Genomic DNA, 18,848 nt, shown 5'->3' on the forward strand with positions numbered 1-18,848 from the left:
TTATTAATATTTTTATTATTATTATTATTTTTATTACTATTATTAATATTTTTATTATTATTATTATTATTATTATTATTATTATTATTATTATTATTATTATTATTATTATTATTATTATTATTATTATTATTATTATTATTACTATTATTATTATTATTATTATCATTACTAATACTAGTATTATGATTATTTTTGTTATTATCATTTTTATTATTAATATTATCAATATTATTAATACTATTATCAATATTATCATTATCAGAACTATCATTATTAATAATGTTATTATAATCAATCTAGCTTTGTACTATTGTTGAAATGTTTTTACGTTTATTTTAACATTCATTCATACAGTGTAAACCATTAAATAGATTTCCCAAACATGTTGTACTTTTTTCCAATAAACTACAGTGCAATTTACGATCATGCTCTCTTAGTTTAAAATCTGGACTACTATTACCAATATTAATTTCAATGTTACATTCTCTACATATCATTTTTAGTTGGCAAATTAATAATATTATTAGTTGCATAAATACATATAAGCCTAATGGCCAAAAAACATAATATTTCTAAATTGGGAGCGATTTTATTATTGGCAAAGTTTTCTAGATTGTTAAATAAATGTAAATCATTAACTCCATGTGTATTACGTACATCCCTTTCTTCCTCGTCAAAGCAAAATACAATAATTGTTTCATATTGACTACAAAATTTTTTTATGAATGTTAATTTACCTGAATCAGATGGACCATAAATAATGAATTTTTTTCCTTTCAAATGGTTCTGGTGTAAAAATCCTATATTCCTTAAACCTCTTCTTCTGATCAGTATATGGATCATAAGTCCAATATGCAATTAATATATCGAATAATAACAAAATCAACAATGGTAGGATCAAACTCATTTTAATAGGGTAAATTAAAACACAATTTCATTTCTCTCTGCATATTTATTAAATTGATCTTTAGTATGTTAAAATCTATACCTATGAAGATGAATACATAATCTACATCTACAATATCTGAATCTATAGTATGAGATATGTTTATTTAATTTACACATTCTACATATTAGATATTGATTTGGTCATTATCATTATAATTCTCTCTCTGTGATTATGACTATCTCTTTATTTTATGGTTTCGTTACATATGAATCATAAATAAGGTTTATTTTGACATTCATCACAACTCAGATCTCGTTCTTGACAAAAATAAAGATCTGAATGAAGATTTAGATGAACATTCAGATAAACATTCAGATAATGATTCAGAGGGTGATCAAGCAATCTATGTCTCTAGAAGAATTACATGTAGAACGTATAGGTGTGATGTATGCAATGAGGAGTTAAACATAAAGAACTATCCAAGACATATACTAAAATTAATACACTTGAAGAATGAACCAATAACTCATAAAAATAAAAACAATGATGAAGCTAATTATGAGGATGTAGAAGTTACTAGTGATTATATTGAATAAAAGACAGATAGACGGTTTCCTGAACTAGAAAAAATAACGTATTGTGTTAGTTGTAATCCGTATCCAGTTAATAATACTGCTTATAATAAACATGAAGAAACATTAAAACATAGGTATAATGTGAGACTAATTATTGGAGAAATGAAAAAGAATGAGGCTAAGTTTGATTGTGTAACATGTAAGACGACTCTGAGTGAATATAATTTAGTTCAACATTTGAAAACAAAGATGTATCTAGATAATGTTAATGATATAACAAATAAAATAATATAAATATAGATATTAATATAACTGAAGATATTATTATATCTAAAGATCTGCAATGCAGCTTCACTAATAAAAAAACAACTACAGATTATTGTAAGATATGTAATAATAGATATACTTACAATAATCATAATGAAACAGATGAAGATAAAGAAAATGTTAAAAAAATGAAAAGTGATAAATGGGAAGTGGCAAGAGAAAGTTAATGAGCTAGGATTAGATTATAATTTGAGATACAATCAAATAAAAATAAATACTAAGACTTATGATGATCCTAAAATCTTGAAAGCATTACTGGTAATGTATAACATTCATTCCCATATTAAGTTTAACACCTTTGATGTATTAAAGTATAAAAATCTACAGATGATAAGTTAGAAGAAAATGAATTCACAATTAGACTCAAGACTACACAATATAATGCGTCCTATGACTTGGATATGTGGAATAGTGAACTGGGGACTAGAACGCAAGAACAAGGGAAGAATCAATCTGGTTGGAGTAAGCAAAGATTTGTTAAAAGAACTATGTACATACACAGATTTTAACCGAGCGCTGGATATAATGTAGAATTCCATTTTGTATCTAGATATATACCTAATACAAAGAATACTGATAGTATATGTTTTCTATGGTGTTTAATTGCTAATCTACACCCTGCTAAAGACAATCGTAATAGAGTTAGTAATTATAAAAAACCTGAATATATTAGTGAGATAAAACTACCCAGTTCATTAGATAATTTCAATTAACAATGAAATTTCCTAGGAGCGAAAATTAAAGCTCCTTATGAATATTATAACATAAAGAAACAACAAGAACTAAACAAAAAGAAAATTTCATTCAATGTGTTTAATATAAAGAAAATAAAAGTATAAATACTGTATTAATCAATCAAAATGATCCAAAAGGATGTAATATGTTATATTGGAATAACCATCATTTTCTATTTAAAGATGTCTCATTTTTATTACGAAAATCATATAACCATAGGTGTTGTCCATGTCTAAAATGTGTGTCATATCGAACTAAAGATGCATTAAGTAATCATTTAGATTTATGTAATGCAATTGATCTTGTAGGAAGAAGAACCTTTCATCATGATGATTATCTAAAGTTTTATAATATACACTAAAAAAAGAGTACCCTTCACTATTACATAATATATTGAATGTATAATAAAAAAAATAGAAAACACATTCCTATTGCTTGTGGGTTATACATTAAAAGTAATGATCCGAATATATTAGAAGATATGTAGGAAAGTTATGCTGGTGAAGACATGGTTCATTGGTTTGTAGATGAGATTGATTATTATAATAAATTATTTGAAAGAAATATTTAATATAAATATTCCACTAAAAGAGGAGAAAATTACTCCATTATGTACTAGCTGTTATTACAGTAACGAGGAAATTGGTAATGATTTTGTTAGAGATCATGATTACCTAAATGGTAAATTTAGAGGCTCTGCCCACAACAATTGTAACCTACAAGCTGAAAAAAAATTGTATCAATGTATGCATATAATTCATCTATTTATGGCAATCACCTGCTCATAACTAAACTAGCAAACAAAATTAAAATGGAAGTTTTAGCTAAAACTGACGAAAACTATATTTGTATTGATATGGGTTGTATAAAAGCATTGCATGTGTTTAAGTTCTTCCATCCTGTTAGTTTAGATGCTAAAAGAAAAACATTAAGTGATGATGAGCGTGAGGTTGAATAAATTTAAATTGAAGAGACGTTAAGGTATATTCCCCTATGAGTGGTTAGATAGTGTGGATAAAACTAATAATACAGAACTTCCTCCTAAAGAAATAATTTGTTCTAAGTTGAAACAAAATGGTATTACAGACGAAGAATATCAGCAAGCATTAGATTGTTGGGATAAATCTGGTTGTAAAACAATTAAAATATACATGATGATTTATCTAGAAACAGATGTATTATTATCAGTAGATGTATTTGAAAATTTTAGAGTTGAGTGTTTAGATTATGATGAAATAGCTTCTTGTTATACATATTCTACTCCTAGATTAACTTGGTTATTTGGATTAAAATATACTGATGTTAGACTTGAATATTATAGTGAAGATACGGCTAGTGTTTATGATACAATACAAAAAATTATAAGAGCTGGGTTAGCTTCAGTGTTGGGTCATTGTCATGTCAAATGTAAAAATAGAAAAATAGATACTGAGTATAGAGGTAAAGAGAACTATTTAAAGTATTTACACTTCAAGTCATTGTATGCTTCTGCTATGGTTCAAGATTTACCAACTGTTGAAATTATTGTTAGTAATAGTGATATTTATTTTAGTTCTATAAGTAATACTGGTTATATCTGTAATATTGATTATAGGTATAATGATGAGCTAAAACTAAAGACAAAGAAGTATCCATCTTTTCCTGAAAAGACAAAAGCTAATGTTGAACAGTTTTCACACTATCAAAAAGAAAGCGAAAAGAAAGGATAGAAACCAAATGAAAAGTTGATGTTAAAGTTAACGGTTAAGATGGACTATGATAATGATGGAGAGAGATAATTTTGGTATTTAGATCATGAATTAAAGTTGGAGGATTGTTACAATAAAACAAATGTTGGAATTTCAAAAGAAGTATGCTGTAGAGTTTGATGATGAATTAGTTGCTGTACATAAAACAACAGGAAATTTTAAATTAGAAAATTTAATTATATTGGGTTTGTTATACTAGAAAAAGCTAAACTATTTATGTATAAAGCTATATATGATTACTTTGAGAAATAGCTAGATTTTACTTATCATTATATTGATATTGATATTTTTTCTTTAAATATTAATGTTCCTTTAGATAGCACTATAGAAAAAGAAATGCTAAGGTAAATGATAAATATCCAGCACTCAGAGTGGCATAAATTGAAAGACGAAATACCTAATGATACTACTTTAGAAGCATGTTTTCTTAAAGCAAAAGCATATTGTTTTACTACAGTTAAAGGAGGAGAAGAGAAAAAGTTAAAAGGAATAAATAAAGCTACTGTCAAAAATCAAATTACTGTAGAAGATTATACTATTGCTGTATTTGAGGGTGAAAGTAAATATCTAACTAATCATAATAATGATAGTAATAAACATCATTTTGGAACTATAGAACAATATAAGATAGCTATAGACTCATTCGATGATAAAGTTATAAGAGGGAGTTATGGTGAATTTTGATTTTATTATTAAAATATTGGTAGAATTTTAACTATAGTATTGGTATGGGAACAAATAAAATAATATTTTTTTTATTCTTTTCATCAATTATAAAAGATTTAAGATGGTATTTTTGTTCAAATTATTCTTGAAGTGGCTTCACAGATTTTAGCAATTTGGTATTACGTGCTTTTTACACGGTCTCTTTAGTTACACGTCCAGTGGAGTCAGTGTGGATAGAACCCAAACTATCCGTCTGATAACAGCTAATTACCAGTTTAACTCTGTACTAGTTTATTGCACTAATTCAGGCAAGAAATGATAATTTTAAAGTGTATAAGAGTGGTAAATATAGTGGATATACAAAAGGAAATAGAGTAACGTGTATAGGGATGCCGAAGTGTCTCTATGACACGGAGGCAGCCATATACACATTACTGATAATGCGATGTCACTCCTGTTTTCTAGTGTTTAGACCTATACAATATCTTTTATAAAACTGCAATATGTGAGTATTTTTATTTGGGAGTTGTTCAAATGTTTTATTTTGTTGCGAGCTTTGGACAAAGTAATAATATTTAAATGTTTCCAGAAAAAGAAGCTCTAATATAAAAGTTGTTTACTCAGAAAACTTTGTTTTTTTTATAGTCACACTCCCGTAAAAGCACCATAAGATTGTTTTACTTAGTCTTGTGGAATTTTTAAGCAGGAAAATTTTGCCTTCGTTATACTATGAAATTTTTGAGTGTCACCAACGGATACATCAAAATGACAAAATTTCATCAAATGTCGTTAAAAAGAAACAAATGTGCATTTTTTTCACTTATTTTGTCATTAATTTTCATCTTCTTATTGAATAATATTTAATATTTAAAAAAAATGTTGTGGAGTGGTAGAGAGCGATTTGATTTGATCTGAAGAATAAGGAGAGTTGTTTGGCAGAATAAGGGTCATTGAAAGTGTTTAACGCATTTTGCGCAGTTTGTTTGAGTTTGAAACTCTATTGATAATATCTCTGTCTGACCCTAACTGCTGACTCTTGTCATGCAAATATTTTGCTTCTTTATGGAAACGTTCAGCAGATGATAAAAATGTAGTTATTTTGTGTTTTAATTAATAGCAGAGACCATTAACTTATTTAACGAAGGGATTTTACATTCAGTCTGTATAATTCCAACCAAGTAATTAGTTTTTTCAAGTTGATTACAATCGTTTTTATAGCCGTCCCATATATCAAAAGCCCCTTTTTGCAGAAATGGTCCAATTTATGTTTTGTATGCATATATAATTTGACTTCTGCATAAAAATTTTCTGAGTTCATAAAAAATTGACGAAAATTGTTTGTTTATTGTAGCAAAAATTGAATGTGGTCCTTGAAATTTAATTTATTGTCAATAATTTTATTACCTAAATACTTTACAGATTTTTGCATATTCAATAGATTTTGTTTAAATTGATCAGGTCTTGAATTTACAGTTTTTAATTTTTCCGTTTGGAACTTGATACAGTATGTTTGTCAACAATCAAGGTTAGTTTATTTGTGTCGAGTGAGTCAATTATTTTCTAATCGATTATCATCTATTTTTTTTTGTTCTCGAGAGCTGTCGTAATTTTTTATGCTAAACACAGACTAATTCAAATTTTCTTACCTTGTTCGTCCACTACTAAGATGTGGCTGATATTTCGAAGCATAAGGTTTTTTACTATGTTTTAACTTGTTTGTACCGGAATGAGATGCGGGCTATCTAGAAAGTTTTCTAAGTCTCGAAAAATATTTGTACGAATTGTTGTAGGCCATGGTATAGATCAATCACTGCCGGTATCAATTGGCCAAAATTACAAAAAACGATTTGACCGCGATCTAACGAATGTTAGAGCTGAAGATAACAATGTGGAACACAAACGAGGAAACTTAAAGTACAATCGTGTATACGGATGGAAACGCTTGGCACTTAAAGTGGAGGGAAAATTCGCTGATGAAATATGGCTTGGGGGCATATTAAAGCAAGAAAAGAGGAAACAGAGTCGAAGTAAAGGGCAAACGAGACGTAAACCAAGCAATCCAGAAGAATGGGCTGTTTCATACCATGGCATGAGCAGAGAGGCTGCAGAAAAAATTGTAACACAGGGACTGAGGACAGATCGGCAAAAACGGTAAAAAGCAATCTCTACGGTTAAAGAACATTAACTGTTAAGACCTGCTATATCTATTCAGAAGTTCAACTATTCGACTCCACAACCGTTTGTTTAACTGTACTGAAGATCACTGTTATCGCAAAATTCTCGTTTCAATGATTATAATAATAATTAATTGTGGTTTCTGCGTAATCGCAGCGGAACAGCATCAGGCCTACAGTAGCCTGCTCTCAGCTGCCCTTTTTTGATTCTAAAAGTAAAACATTAAGTGATGATGAACGTGAGGATGAGTAAATTGAAAATGAAGAGACGTTAAGGTATATTCCCTTATGAGTGGTTAGATAGTGTGGATAAAACTAATAATACAGAACTACCTCCTAAAGAAATATTTTGTTCTAAGTTGAAACAAAATGGTAGTACAGACGAAGAATATCAGCAAGCATTAGATTGTTGGGATAAATCTGGTTGTAAAACAATTAAAATATACATGATGATTTATCTAGAAACAGATGTATTATTATCAGTAGATGTATTTGAAAATTTTAGAGTTGAGTGTTTAGATTATTATGAAATAGCTTCTTGTTATACATATTATACTCCTAGATTAACTTGGTTATTTGGATTAAAATATACTGATGTTAGACTTAAATATTATAGTGAAGATACGGCTAGTGTTTATGATACAATACAAAAAAGTATAAGAGCTGGGTTAGCTTCAGTGTTGGGTCATTGTTATGTAGAATGTAAAAATAGAAAAATAGATACTGAGTATAGAGGTAAAGAGAACTATTTAAAGTATTTACACTTCTATTATGTAGAAGTGTATATACTTTACACTTCTACATAATAGAAGAACTATTATGTATGCTTCTGCTATGGTTCAAGATTTATCAACTGGTGAAATTATTGTTAGTAATAGTGATATTTATTTTAGTTCTATTAGAAATACTGGTTATATCTATAATATTGATGTTAGTTATAATGATGAGCTAAAACTAAAGACAAAGAAGTATCCATCTTTTCCTGAAAAAACAAAAGCTAATGTTGAACAGTTTTCACACTATCAAAAAGCAAACGAAAAGAAAGGATAGAAACCAAATGAAAAGTTGATGTTAAAGTTAACGGTTAAGATAGACTATGATAATGATAGAGAGAGATTACATTGGTATTTAGATCTTGGATTAAAGTTGGAGGGTTGTTACAATAAAACAAACGTTGGAATATCAAAAGAGTGAGTGGTTGAAACCATTAAATTATTAGAAAATACAAACTTAAGTATGCCGTAGAGTTTGATGATGAATTAGTTGCTGTACATAAAACAACAGGAAATTTTAAATTAGAAGAATTAGTTATATTGAGTTTGTTATACTAGAAAAAGCTAAACTATTTATGTATAAAGCTATATATGATTACTTTGAGAAACAGCTAGATTTTACTTATCCTTATAATGATATTGATATTATTTTTTTAAATATTAATGTTCTTTTATAGAGCAATATAGAATAAGAAATGGTAAGGTAAATGATATATATCCATCACTCAGAGTGGCGTAAATTGAAAGACGAAATACCTAATGATACTATTATAGAAGCATGTTTTCTTAAAGCAAAAGCATATTCTTTTACTACAATTAAAGGAGGAGAAGAGAAAAAGTTAAAAGGAATAAATAAAGCTACTGTCAAAAATCAAATTACTATAGAAGATTATACTAATGCTGTATTCGAGGGTAAAAGTAAATATGTAACTAATTATAATATTGATAGTAATAAACATCATTTTGGAACTATAGAACAATATAAGATAGCCATGGACCCATTCGATGATAAAGGTATTAGAGGAAGATATGGTGAATTTAGATTTTATTATTAAATTATTAGTAGAATTTTAATTATAGTATTGGTATGGGAACAAATAAAATAATATTTTTTTTATCCTTTTCATCAATTATAAAAGATTTAAGATGGTGTTTTTTAATCAAATTATCCTTGAAGTGGCTTCACAGATTTTAGCAATTTGGTATTACGTGCTTTTTACACGGTCTCTTTAGTTACACGTCCACTGGAGTCAGCGGGGATAGAACTCAAACTATCCGTCTGATAACGGTTAATTACCAGTTTAACTCTGTACTAGTGTATTGCACTAATTGAGGCAAGAAATGATAATTTTAAAGTGTATAAGAGTGGTAAATATAGTGGATATACAAAAGGAAATAGAGTAACGTGTATAGGGATGCCGAAGTGTCTCTATGACACGGAGGCAGCCATATACACATTACTGATAATGCGATGTCACTCCTGTTTTCTAGTGTTTAGACCTATACAATATCTTTTATAAAACTGCAATATGTGAGTATTTTTATTTGGGAGTTGTTCAAATGTTTTATTTTGTTGCGAGCTTTGGACAAAGTAATAATATTTAAATGTTTCCAGAAAAAGAAGCTCTAATATAAAAGTTGTTTACTCAGAAAACTTTGTTTATTTATAGTTAGTCCCGTAAAAGCACCATAAGATTGTTTTACTTAGTCTTGTGGAATTTTTAAGCAGGAAAACTTTGCCTTCGTTATACTATGAAATTTTTGAGTGTCACCAACGGACACATCAAAATGACGAAATTTCATCAATTGTCGTTAAAAAGAAACAGATGTGCATTTTTTTCACTTATTTTGTCATTAATTTTCATCTTTTCATTGAAAAATTTTTAATATTTAAAAAAAATGTTGAGGAGTGGTAGAGAACGATTTGAATTGATCTGAAGAATAAGGAGAATTTTTTGCAGAATAAAGGTTCATCGAAAATGTTTTACGCATTTTGCGCAGTTTGTTTGAGTTTGAACTCTATTGATAATATCTCTGTCTGACCCTGACTGCCGACTCATGTCATGCAAATATTTTGCTTCTTTATAGAAACGTTCAGCAGATGATAAAAATGTAGTTATTTTGTGTTTTAATTAATAGCAGAGACCATTAACTTAATTAACGAAGGGATTTTACATTCGGTCTGTATAATTCCAACCAAGTAATTAGTTTTTTCAAGTTGATTACAATCGTTTTTATAGCCGTCCCATATATCAAAAGCCCCTTTTTGCAGAAATGGTCCAATTTATGTTTTGTATGCATATATAATTTGACTTCTGCATAAAAATTTTCTGAGTTCATAAAAAATTGACGAAAATTGTTTGTTTTTTGTAGCAAAAATTGAATGTGGTCCTTGAAATTTAATTTATTGTCAATAATATTATTACCTAAATACTTTACAGATTTTTGCATATTCAATAGATTTTGTTTAAATTGATCAGGTCTTGAATTTACAGTTTTTAATTTTTCCGTTTGGAACTTGATACAGTATGTTTGTCAACAATGAAGGTTAATTTATTTGTGTCGATTGAGTCAATTATTTGTTTTTTTACAGAACTTATTCTAATCAATTATCATCTAGTTTTTTTGTTCTCGAGAGCTGTCGTAATTTTTTATGCTAAACACAGACTCATTCAAGTTTTCTTACCTTGTTCCTCCACTATTAAGATGTGGCTGATATTTTCGAAGCGTAATTTTTTTTTACTATGTTTTAACGACTGGTTTGTACCGGAATGAGATGCGAGCTATCTAGAAAAATTTCTAGGTCTCGAAAAATGTCAGAATATCGATCAAACTATAGTCTTAAACTTAGTCAGAATTAGAAAGAAAGTTCAACTTACCAGATTAGAAAGGCAAAAGCAAATTGATTTTAATCACAGAATTTATATAAATGAATCGTCAAGAAATGGTGCTTAGAATCAATATTCGGTTCAAATTGGTGAATCTAGATAACTAATATTAGAGTGAGATTATTTGAAATAAAATCTTCCCAGCATGTAATAAATGATTATGATATCTCCGGAAGTGTGAATGAATTCCTAGAAAAGTGAAAATGCATTCCATTTATGGTTCCCTTTGCGACGGATTTGCAGAAGCAAATCATATTTGGTAACCCTTGCGAGCCCCACTATAAATCATGGTGCTAAGATTAGTTTTGAATCTTGACTTTTTCGCACTGATAATGGGTATATATACAGCTGATTTTTGAGTCCGTTTTCATCCCCAAAACCAAATCACCATCTTCATCTAATAATCAGATCTCTCCTGTACATCTCTAAATTCTACTGTAAAATATCATTCTTGCTGTTCTCTCATTTTGAGAAATTAATTTTTTCTACTTAGTTACAAACGCTTTTTATTCCGCTTGCGAAAACCCATAACACAACAGGTTATGGGCCCAGCAATTTTCTAAGTCTTAAAACTAATTTCTAAAACAAAGCTAATTTGTTGTTGACAGTCATAATCCTTTTCTCCTTAGTACCTTTTCTTTTCACAGCTGTTTTGCCTGCTCAAACTACGATGGATCAACAGACAGTGAAGCTGCTGACCTACCCAGAAAAGGCACACAACTTTCCAATCTGGAGCACAAGATTTGTGGCAATGATGCAGACAGAGGGACTCTACAAATCACTACTTGGGACAAAAGAGTAACCCAACGAGCCTGCACCATTAGCCAATGGGGCGAGCATTGATAAAAGGAGAACCACAAGGTGTTGAAAGATGCATATGAGAAGGAAGTTGCAGACATCAAGGAGAAACGGAACATTGTGTGGTGCCATCTGGCACTGACTCTAGATGCAACAACCTCATAATGATTAGACATGACTGTGTGGGAGATGAAGGCATCGGAGATAGAGCAAAGGCTTGGAAGCGTTTGCAAGAGACATTTCAGAGTGTGGAGACGCCGACAGTGGTGACCTTGGTGGCACATCTTGCTCAACTGCAGCTCGAGGATACTGAGGATTTCGATAGCTTCTTCATCAGAGGACAGGAGTTGCTCACAAGGCTACAAGAAGCAGGGGAAGCAGTCTCAGAGACCCTCTTCAAAGCCTTGGTCCTCAATGGTCTGCCAATGAGGTATGAAAGTTTTGTTATACAGGAAAGCTTTAACCCGGCAACGAACTTCACAGAGTTGAGGAAAAGGCTGCAGAACTTCCATGAGAGCACAGCACAGAGGCACAAGGGACAAAGTGGTTCAGTGGCACTGGCAGTGAAGCGTGATTTCAAGAGATGCAGGCATTCTACACGAGAAGACCATACCAGAGACGCCACAACAGAATGGGTTAGCTGAGAGGTGCAACAGGACACTGCTGGAGTTGGCAAGATGTTTGCTCATTGAATCAGGACTTCCCAAGATGATAAGGGGAGCAGCAATTATTCACGCAACAAAGATCAGGAAATTGGTTGTGAGACAAGGAGAAGAAAAATGCCCTGCAGAGCTGATGCGAGGTATAAAACCTAAGCTTTCAATTAGTAAACTATCTATTTTTGGTTGCACAGTCTTCACGAGGAAGCGAGACAGAGATGTCAGCAAACTTGAACCCAAGTCACTGGAAGGAAAGTTTGTTGCATACACTGAAGGAGACAACAGATACCTGGTGTACGTACCCAACACACGCAAGATTGTGGCAGTTCGAGATGTGATCAACAAGGAGTCATAAGTGGGCTCAATCCCTGACAACACAGAGACGCCCGACCTACTAGATGAGGAGTCACAGCAACTGGGGATCTGGCACCCAGATCATGGTCATCAAGACTATAGCAACAAAGAGGTGCAGAGCACATCTACTGCAATAAAGGAAGAGTGGCATGACGCAGAGAGCGTGAATACTCAAGAAACGACACTGAGACGAGATGCCTCAGATGTTGAGGATGCCTCAGCAAAATTACTTATATTTAAATATATTAAATCAGAGAATTTATATAAATGAATCGTCAAGAAATGGTGCTTAGAATCAATATTCGGTTTAAATCGGTGAATCTAGAAAACCATTATTAGAGTGAGATTATTTGATGTAAAAACTTCCCAGCATGTAATAAATGATTATGATATCTCCGGAAGTGTGAATGAATTCCTAGAAAAGTGAAAATGCATTCCATTTATGGTTCCCTTTGCGACGGATTTGCAGAAGCAAACCATATTGGGTAACCTTGCGACCCCCACTATAAATCATGGTGCTAAGATTAGTTTTGTTTCTTGACTTTTTCGCACTGATAATGGGTATATATACAGCTGATTTTTGAGTCTTTTTTCATCCCCAAAATCAAATCACCATCTTCATCTAATGGTCAGATCTCTCCTGTAAATCTCTGTAATCTACTGTAAAATATCGTTCTTGCTGTTCTCTCATTTTGAGAAAATAATTTTTTCTACTTAGTTAAAAACGCTTTTTATTCCGCTTGTGAAAACCCATAACCCAACAAAAAATTTTTGTACAAATTGTTGTAGGCCATGGTATAGACCAATCACTCCCGGTGTCAATTGACGAAAATTACGACGAACGATTTGACCGCGATCTAACAAATGTTACAGCTGAAGATGACCCTGTGGAACGCAAACGAGGAAATTTTGAGTACAATCGTGCATACGGATGGAAACGCTTGGCACTTAAAGTGCAGGGAAAATTCGCTGATGAAATATGGCTGGGGGGCGTATTAAAGCAAGAATGGAGGCAACAGAGGCGAATTCAGTGGAGAGAGAGTCGTAAAACAAGCTATTCAGGAGAATGGGCTGTTTCATACCATGGCACGAGCAGAGAGGCCGCAGAAAAGATTGTAAAACAGGGACTCAGGGCAGATCGGCAAAAACGGTAAAAAGCAATCTCTACGGTTAAAGAACATTAACTGTTAAGACCTGCTATATCTATTCAGAAGTTCAACTATTCGACTCCACAACCGTTTGTTTAACTGTACCGAAGATCACGGTTATCGAAAAATTCACGTTTCAGTAATAATAATAATAATTAACTGTGGTTTCTGCGTAATCGCAGCGGAACGGCATTAGGCCTACAGTACCCTGTTTTCAGCTGCCCTTTTTCTTATTATTCCCCACATTTCAGACTGGTTTTTTAATAAGCAGCATTGCTCTTTTTGATTGGTGACTATAGCCACTTTTTTTTGCGTCTGAAACTTTCACGTGGTACCATCATTGCAGCCAACATTGGTAAAACTATGGTCAACCTGAAGCTATGGTTAAGTAAGAGCTCATCCTCACACAGACAGCTTCACGGAGGCAGGGGATTGAACTCTCAATCATTGGCGTGTGAACCACACACCTTACCTCTCAGCTATCACGCCACGTTTTCAATGAAGTGGTTAATCTGATACGCTCTGCTTATAATTACCACTCAATTGATTCGGCAATGTTGCCCCACTATTATAGGTCGTTCAATGTACGGTAGTAAACGCACTTTTATCAAATGCGGGGGGAATTTAAAATGAGAGATGAGTGCCTTGGGGATGAATTTTGTAAATGTCAATTGTTTTTCAGAAGAAGTAGATACTACCGAGGAAATCATTCATTTCATATGTTTTTGTTCACAATGTTATATCATGCATGTAATGTCATACAATTTGTGTCGGAACTTCCAGTCACCCTTTTTTTGTAAAGCGAATTCTGGTCGATTATTATCCTTTGCGGAGTAACAAATGCGCATCAATAAAAGCTATCAAAAATTTAAAGCGGTTATAGAATACACTTTTTCAAATTTTTCGTTTCTCGAAGACCATTTAAAGCTTTCAGATTTAAATTTTTTCACAAATTCGCTTTTCCTCGCTGCTAAAACAAGTCGCAGGGAGAACTTCAGCTGCTTAGGTTTAACCATAATAATAACTGTATACTGTAAATTTGATATAACATAAACAATACTCGGGTCGAGACCGAATGGGTAAATTGTAAAAACTTGCAAGTTTCTTGCAAAAGACGGTTAACTTATAAGAATGTGCAAGTTTCTCGCGAAAGCTGGTTAACTTGTAAGAACTTGCAAGTCGAATGGTAAACTTGTAAGAACTTGCAAGTCGAATGGTTAACTTTTAAGTTTCTTGCAAGTTCGTTCCGGTTGAGCCCGACTCCTATTGGTTAATTTAATTTAATACTCAGTCATTTACCGTAGAAAGTGCGTGAGAGTTAGTTGCTCATTTTGGATAACATATTACAATGCAACCTAAGTAGATAAAAAGTTTACTTCTCAATTTTATCAACTCAAGAGGTCCTCTTGCAATTCATTTAATGAACAGTAGATCTCAAATGACTTCTTCACGACTGCTTTATAAAAAATAGTGTTCCCTAATTTTTTAAACCCCTTTTGACTTTGATTGAAGTTTCAAATTCATATGTCAGCATTTTCTCAGAATATCTCCATGACCCTTCATTTATTTTACCAATTCTTACTCTTTAATTTGAATTCGTACTTTCCCAGATTCGATATTTTGCATCTGATTACAATGATATCTTGCAATTTTGCTCATATCTTTATTGTTTGTTGCTACAATATAGCAGAAACGTTGTCTTGTAGTAACTTATATTCTCTAATTATGTAAGTCAAATGTTTAACTTGTAAGAACCTTGCGTTGAATGGTTAACTTTCAAGAGCCTTTTAAATCGAATGGTTAACTTGTAAGAAACTTGTAAGTCGAATGATTAACTAGTAAGAACTGGCAAGTTGAATGGTTAACTTGTAAGAACTTGCAAGTTTAGGGAGAAACTTGCAAGTTCGTACAAGTTAACCATTCGGTCTTGGCCAGGGTATATCGTAAAAGAAGTAATTTTGATTGACTCTGTGAAACAATCTGTTGACATTGTTAACTTGTCCGAAAATGAAGTTTTTCAATAAAACTTGTGTTCTGCAGCACATATAAAAAAACTTTTTCTTAAAGAGTCGATAAGAACTTGCAATTTATTTTCAAGCTTTTTTGGGGACAAGATATAATTTTTTCGGTCAGCTAAAATAAAAACAATTTTTTTCTAACAATTTTTCTACACAAATTAATTCAAATTTGTAGTAATTTTTGGAATAAATTGTTCTCAAATTGGAAAAAAAAAGGATTACTGAAATGCATGAGCAAGAAAAAAGTATTCTCTTGTTCCTTAACAACTTCTGTTACCTAAAGGAAACTCAGTAAAGCATTTATATGGGTTTGCTTGAAATATAAAACTTAAGATTAAATTGGTGTCCATCAGCATGGGTCCAGCAGCTATGTTTAGAAAAAGAAAGTTATCCTAATATGTAGTCATTGAAATTTCAAATAATTGTTCTCAGTGTTACCATGTGTAGTTTTATTTAAGCATAGTCAACTTTTTTACTAAAATTTTACAGAAAACCATACTTAATTTACAACTTGTACTTGACGTTTTTCTCAACAGTTAAGAGGCGAACAATTTTAGAATGAACCTGAAATTTTCTTTGTCTTTTTGTTTTAAATTTTCTCAAATGTCAAACCTTTCACGTGTTGCAAAAATTAACAAAATAACAAGAAACATTTGTCCAAAACACAAACCTTGTTCACTAGCCACTCGAAATTGTTTCTTTTCTGATCACCTTAAATCTGCTAGGTTTGTTCTGCCTTTGTATGGCATAGGTAAACAACAATTTTTTTCCGAAAACTAAAACTCATACATGGTCTTTAAATGGTATATTCACACAATTAACACTTAATGAAAACTATTCTTATGTTGTTTTTGGACAGCAAGATGAATTAAGAAACATTGTTTGGTCAAAAAGGTAAAAAAAGGTACCCCAATTTTTCTTTTTTTAATGAAGCGCTCCCATTTTCTCTATCTTCTGTTTTTAAGGTGAAAAATACTGGAGTAGCTATGTATGACAAACCAGGAGATCATAAAAGCTAATTTGGCTTTCTAATTTTAAAAAAATATATATTCTACAGAGTTTAATCCGATTTAGCTGAATTTCCATGTTATTACGGTATCAGATGAAACTGTAAAAATTTATATATGCCATAGTATTAACCTTGATTTGTTTCTGCTTTAATTTCCTATGTAACAAATCTGGAAAATTTAATATATTCATATAATGATTTTGGGTTACATTTTATAAGCATAAAAGAAAATTAGGTGAGGAAAAATTCAGCAAAAAAGAGATGTATCGCCATTAGTAATTTAACATAAACACGTATTTCAGCTCTATAACCAGGTGGTTTAAGATAACAAATCAAGACGCTCAATCAAAGTTTTCCTTGAAAAAGTTTTTTAATTCTACGTACAATTTGGAACTAAACCCTGGAATCAAACTAAAGCAGAACACTGAAGTCAATTTAAACTAGAACTGTTGAAAAAAATTGACAAGTTTGACCAGGAGGAAAAATTTCTGTTTGATCATCAAAGTAATACAATTTGTGTTCTAGGTTTAAGTATGGGGTTGGAATTTACAGTAGCCCGGACCCAGAAACTGCTGAAGACTATGCAGTGGAGTTCGAGTCCGGAGGAAACCAATTCAAGGTCATTCTTCAGTGTCGTGTCGACATGACTAATGGGCGTACTAAATCTTACCCAATGAAACAAGGACAAAGGGACACTAAGTACTATGTAACAAAAAAAAACAAATACATCCGACCGTACGGTCTACTCTACAAAATGATTAGGACTTAGAGGGAACTTCGGGAACAAATTTTGGGAATCCAGTGTACTGTGGGTAGGGGTCATCTTTGCAATCTTAAACATCTTGATTTCTTTTTAGCTTATCTTTCCTAAAAATTTGCGTCTTGAATTTTCCATGCAATATACATGGGACACCTTTTAGACGACAATTAGAACAATTTTACTGGGACACCTTACAGACGACTTTTCATGAAATCAAACCCATTTTAAATTAAATTACATTTCAGAACATACCCTTGTCAAAATTAATAGAAAAATTATAAAAATTAAAAAAAAAATTGAAATTATTGTTTTATTTATAATTTAATGGATATTTATAAACTAGAAAATAATTTAGGAAAATTTATAAATTTTTGATCGCACTGTTTTGAAATGTTTTTCTAATTTCTCCTAAGTTCACGCTAAGGCTCTACGAAGTTTTACTTAAAACTTAAATATGAAGCCATTCGTAATAATTTCTAATTTATAAATATTTTTGATTTTTGGAAAATAAAGGATTTTTTATAAAAGTTTATAAAACTCCAGTATGTAAGACAAAATAGCCGAGGACGAGGAGAGGACACCCAGGAACAAAGAGAGGACTCCCGATCTGGATAAGAAACGATACGGAAACGAAACCAGTCAACAGAAAGAAAAAGAAAAATGCTTTGGAGAAAATTGTTTGAGAAAATGAAAAAAAATGGAAAAAGAGGATGAAGAGGTTTCTTGATGCCCTAAACTGATAACTCTAATGTTTTTCTGTTGCTCTTATTGTGATGCTCTTTTTCGTATATTTAGGATTGAAGAGCTTTTATTAATTGCATAGAATAGGTCTCTAGGCTCTATAAGATGCGTTTCTAGGCTCTATAGGATAGGTTTCCAGGCGCTATTCCCTAGTGATGAGTGAATTCAAAACATGCAAGAGTCTATCTACTTACCGTCTCTGATTCTATATTCCTTTTCGTAAATACAAGGCACCAATGGCCATGCAATTTTTTGGTGAGTTGTTTCTTTAAAACTGGGCATCTTGAAGAGCTTATTTGTTGAAAAACTGTGTTTGGTATAGAAAAATGAACGTTATAGATTTCTCTCTATAATTGCTCTCTATTGTAATTGCTCTCTATTTTGCTCTGTTTGTTCAAAGTGGTTGTTCTCATTGTTTGTTTAAAACCCATGAAAATTATCAGTGGTGCTTGTCATTTTTGTTTCTTCACTAGAAAGATAGGATAGTATAGTCAGTAAATAGAACTGTTTTGCATTAGATAATGGTGCCCATTATCTAATGCGAATGAAAGTGCGCTTAGAGTTGCGATTGGCAGATATTTAG

General features: G+C 31.5%; 1 protein-coding gene across 1 annotated transcript in view; it reads left to right on the plus strand.

The window, feature by feature from the left end:
• Positions 1-17,715, plus strand: part of LOC142348268 (uncharacterized) — a 38,392-nt gene extending 20,677 nt beyond the window's left edge. Inside the window, exons 3-4 of the mRNA XM_075399564.1 lie at positions 13,379-13,739; positions 17,290-17,715. Of these exons, the coding sequence (XP_075255679.1) occupies positions 13,379-13,739; positions 17,290-17,533 (605 nt within the window). The 3' untranslated portion in view covers positions 17,534-17,715. The remainder of the gene's footprint in view (positions 1-13,378; positions 13,740-17,289) is intronic.
• The last annotated feature ends 1,133 nt before the right edge of the window (positions 17,716-18,848 follow it).

Source organism: Convolutriloba macropyga, chromosome 10 (genome assembly GCF_964194025.1).
Source record: "Convolutriloba macropyga chromosome 10, txConMacr16.3, whole genome shotgun sequence".
In the NCBI taxonomy this organism is placed as follows: Eukaryota; Metazoa; Xenacoelomorpha; order Acoela; family Convolutidae; genus Convolutriloba; species Convolutriloba macropyga.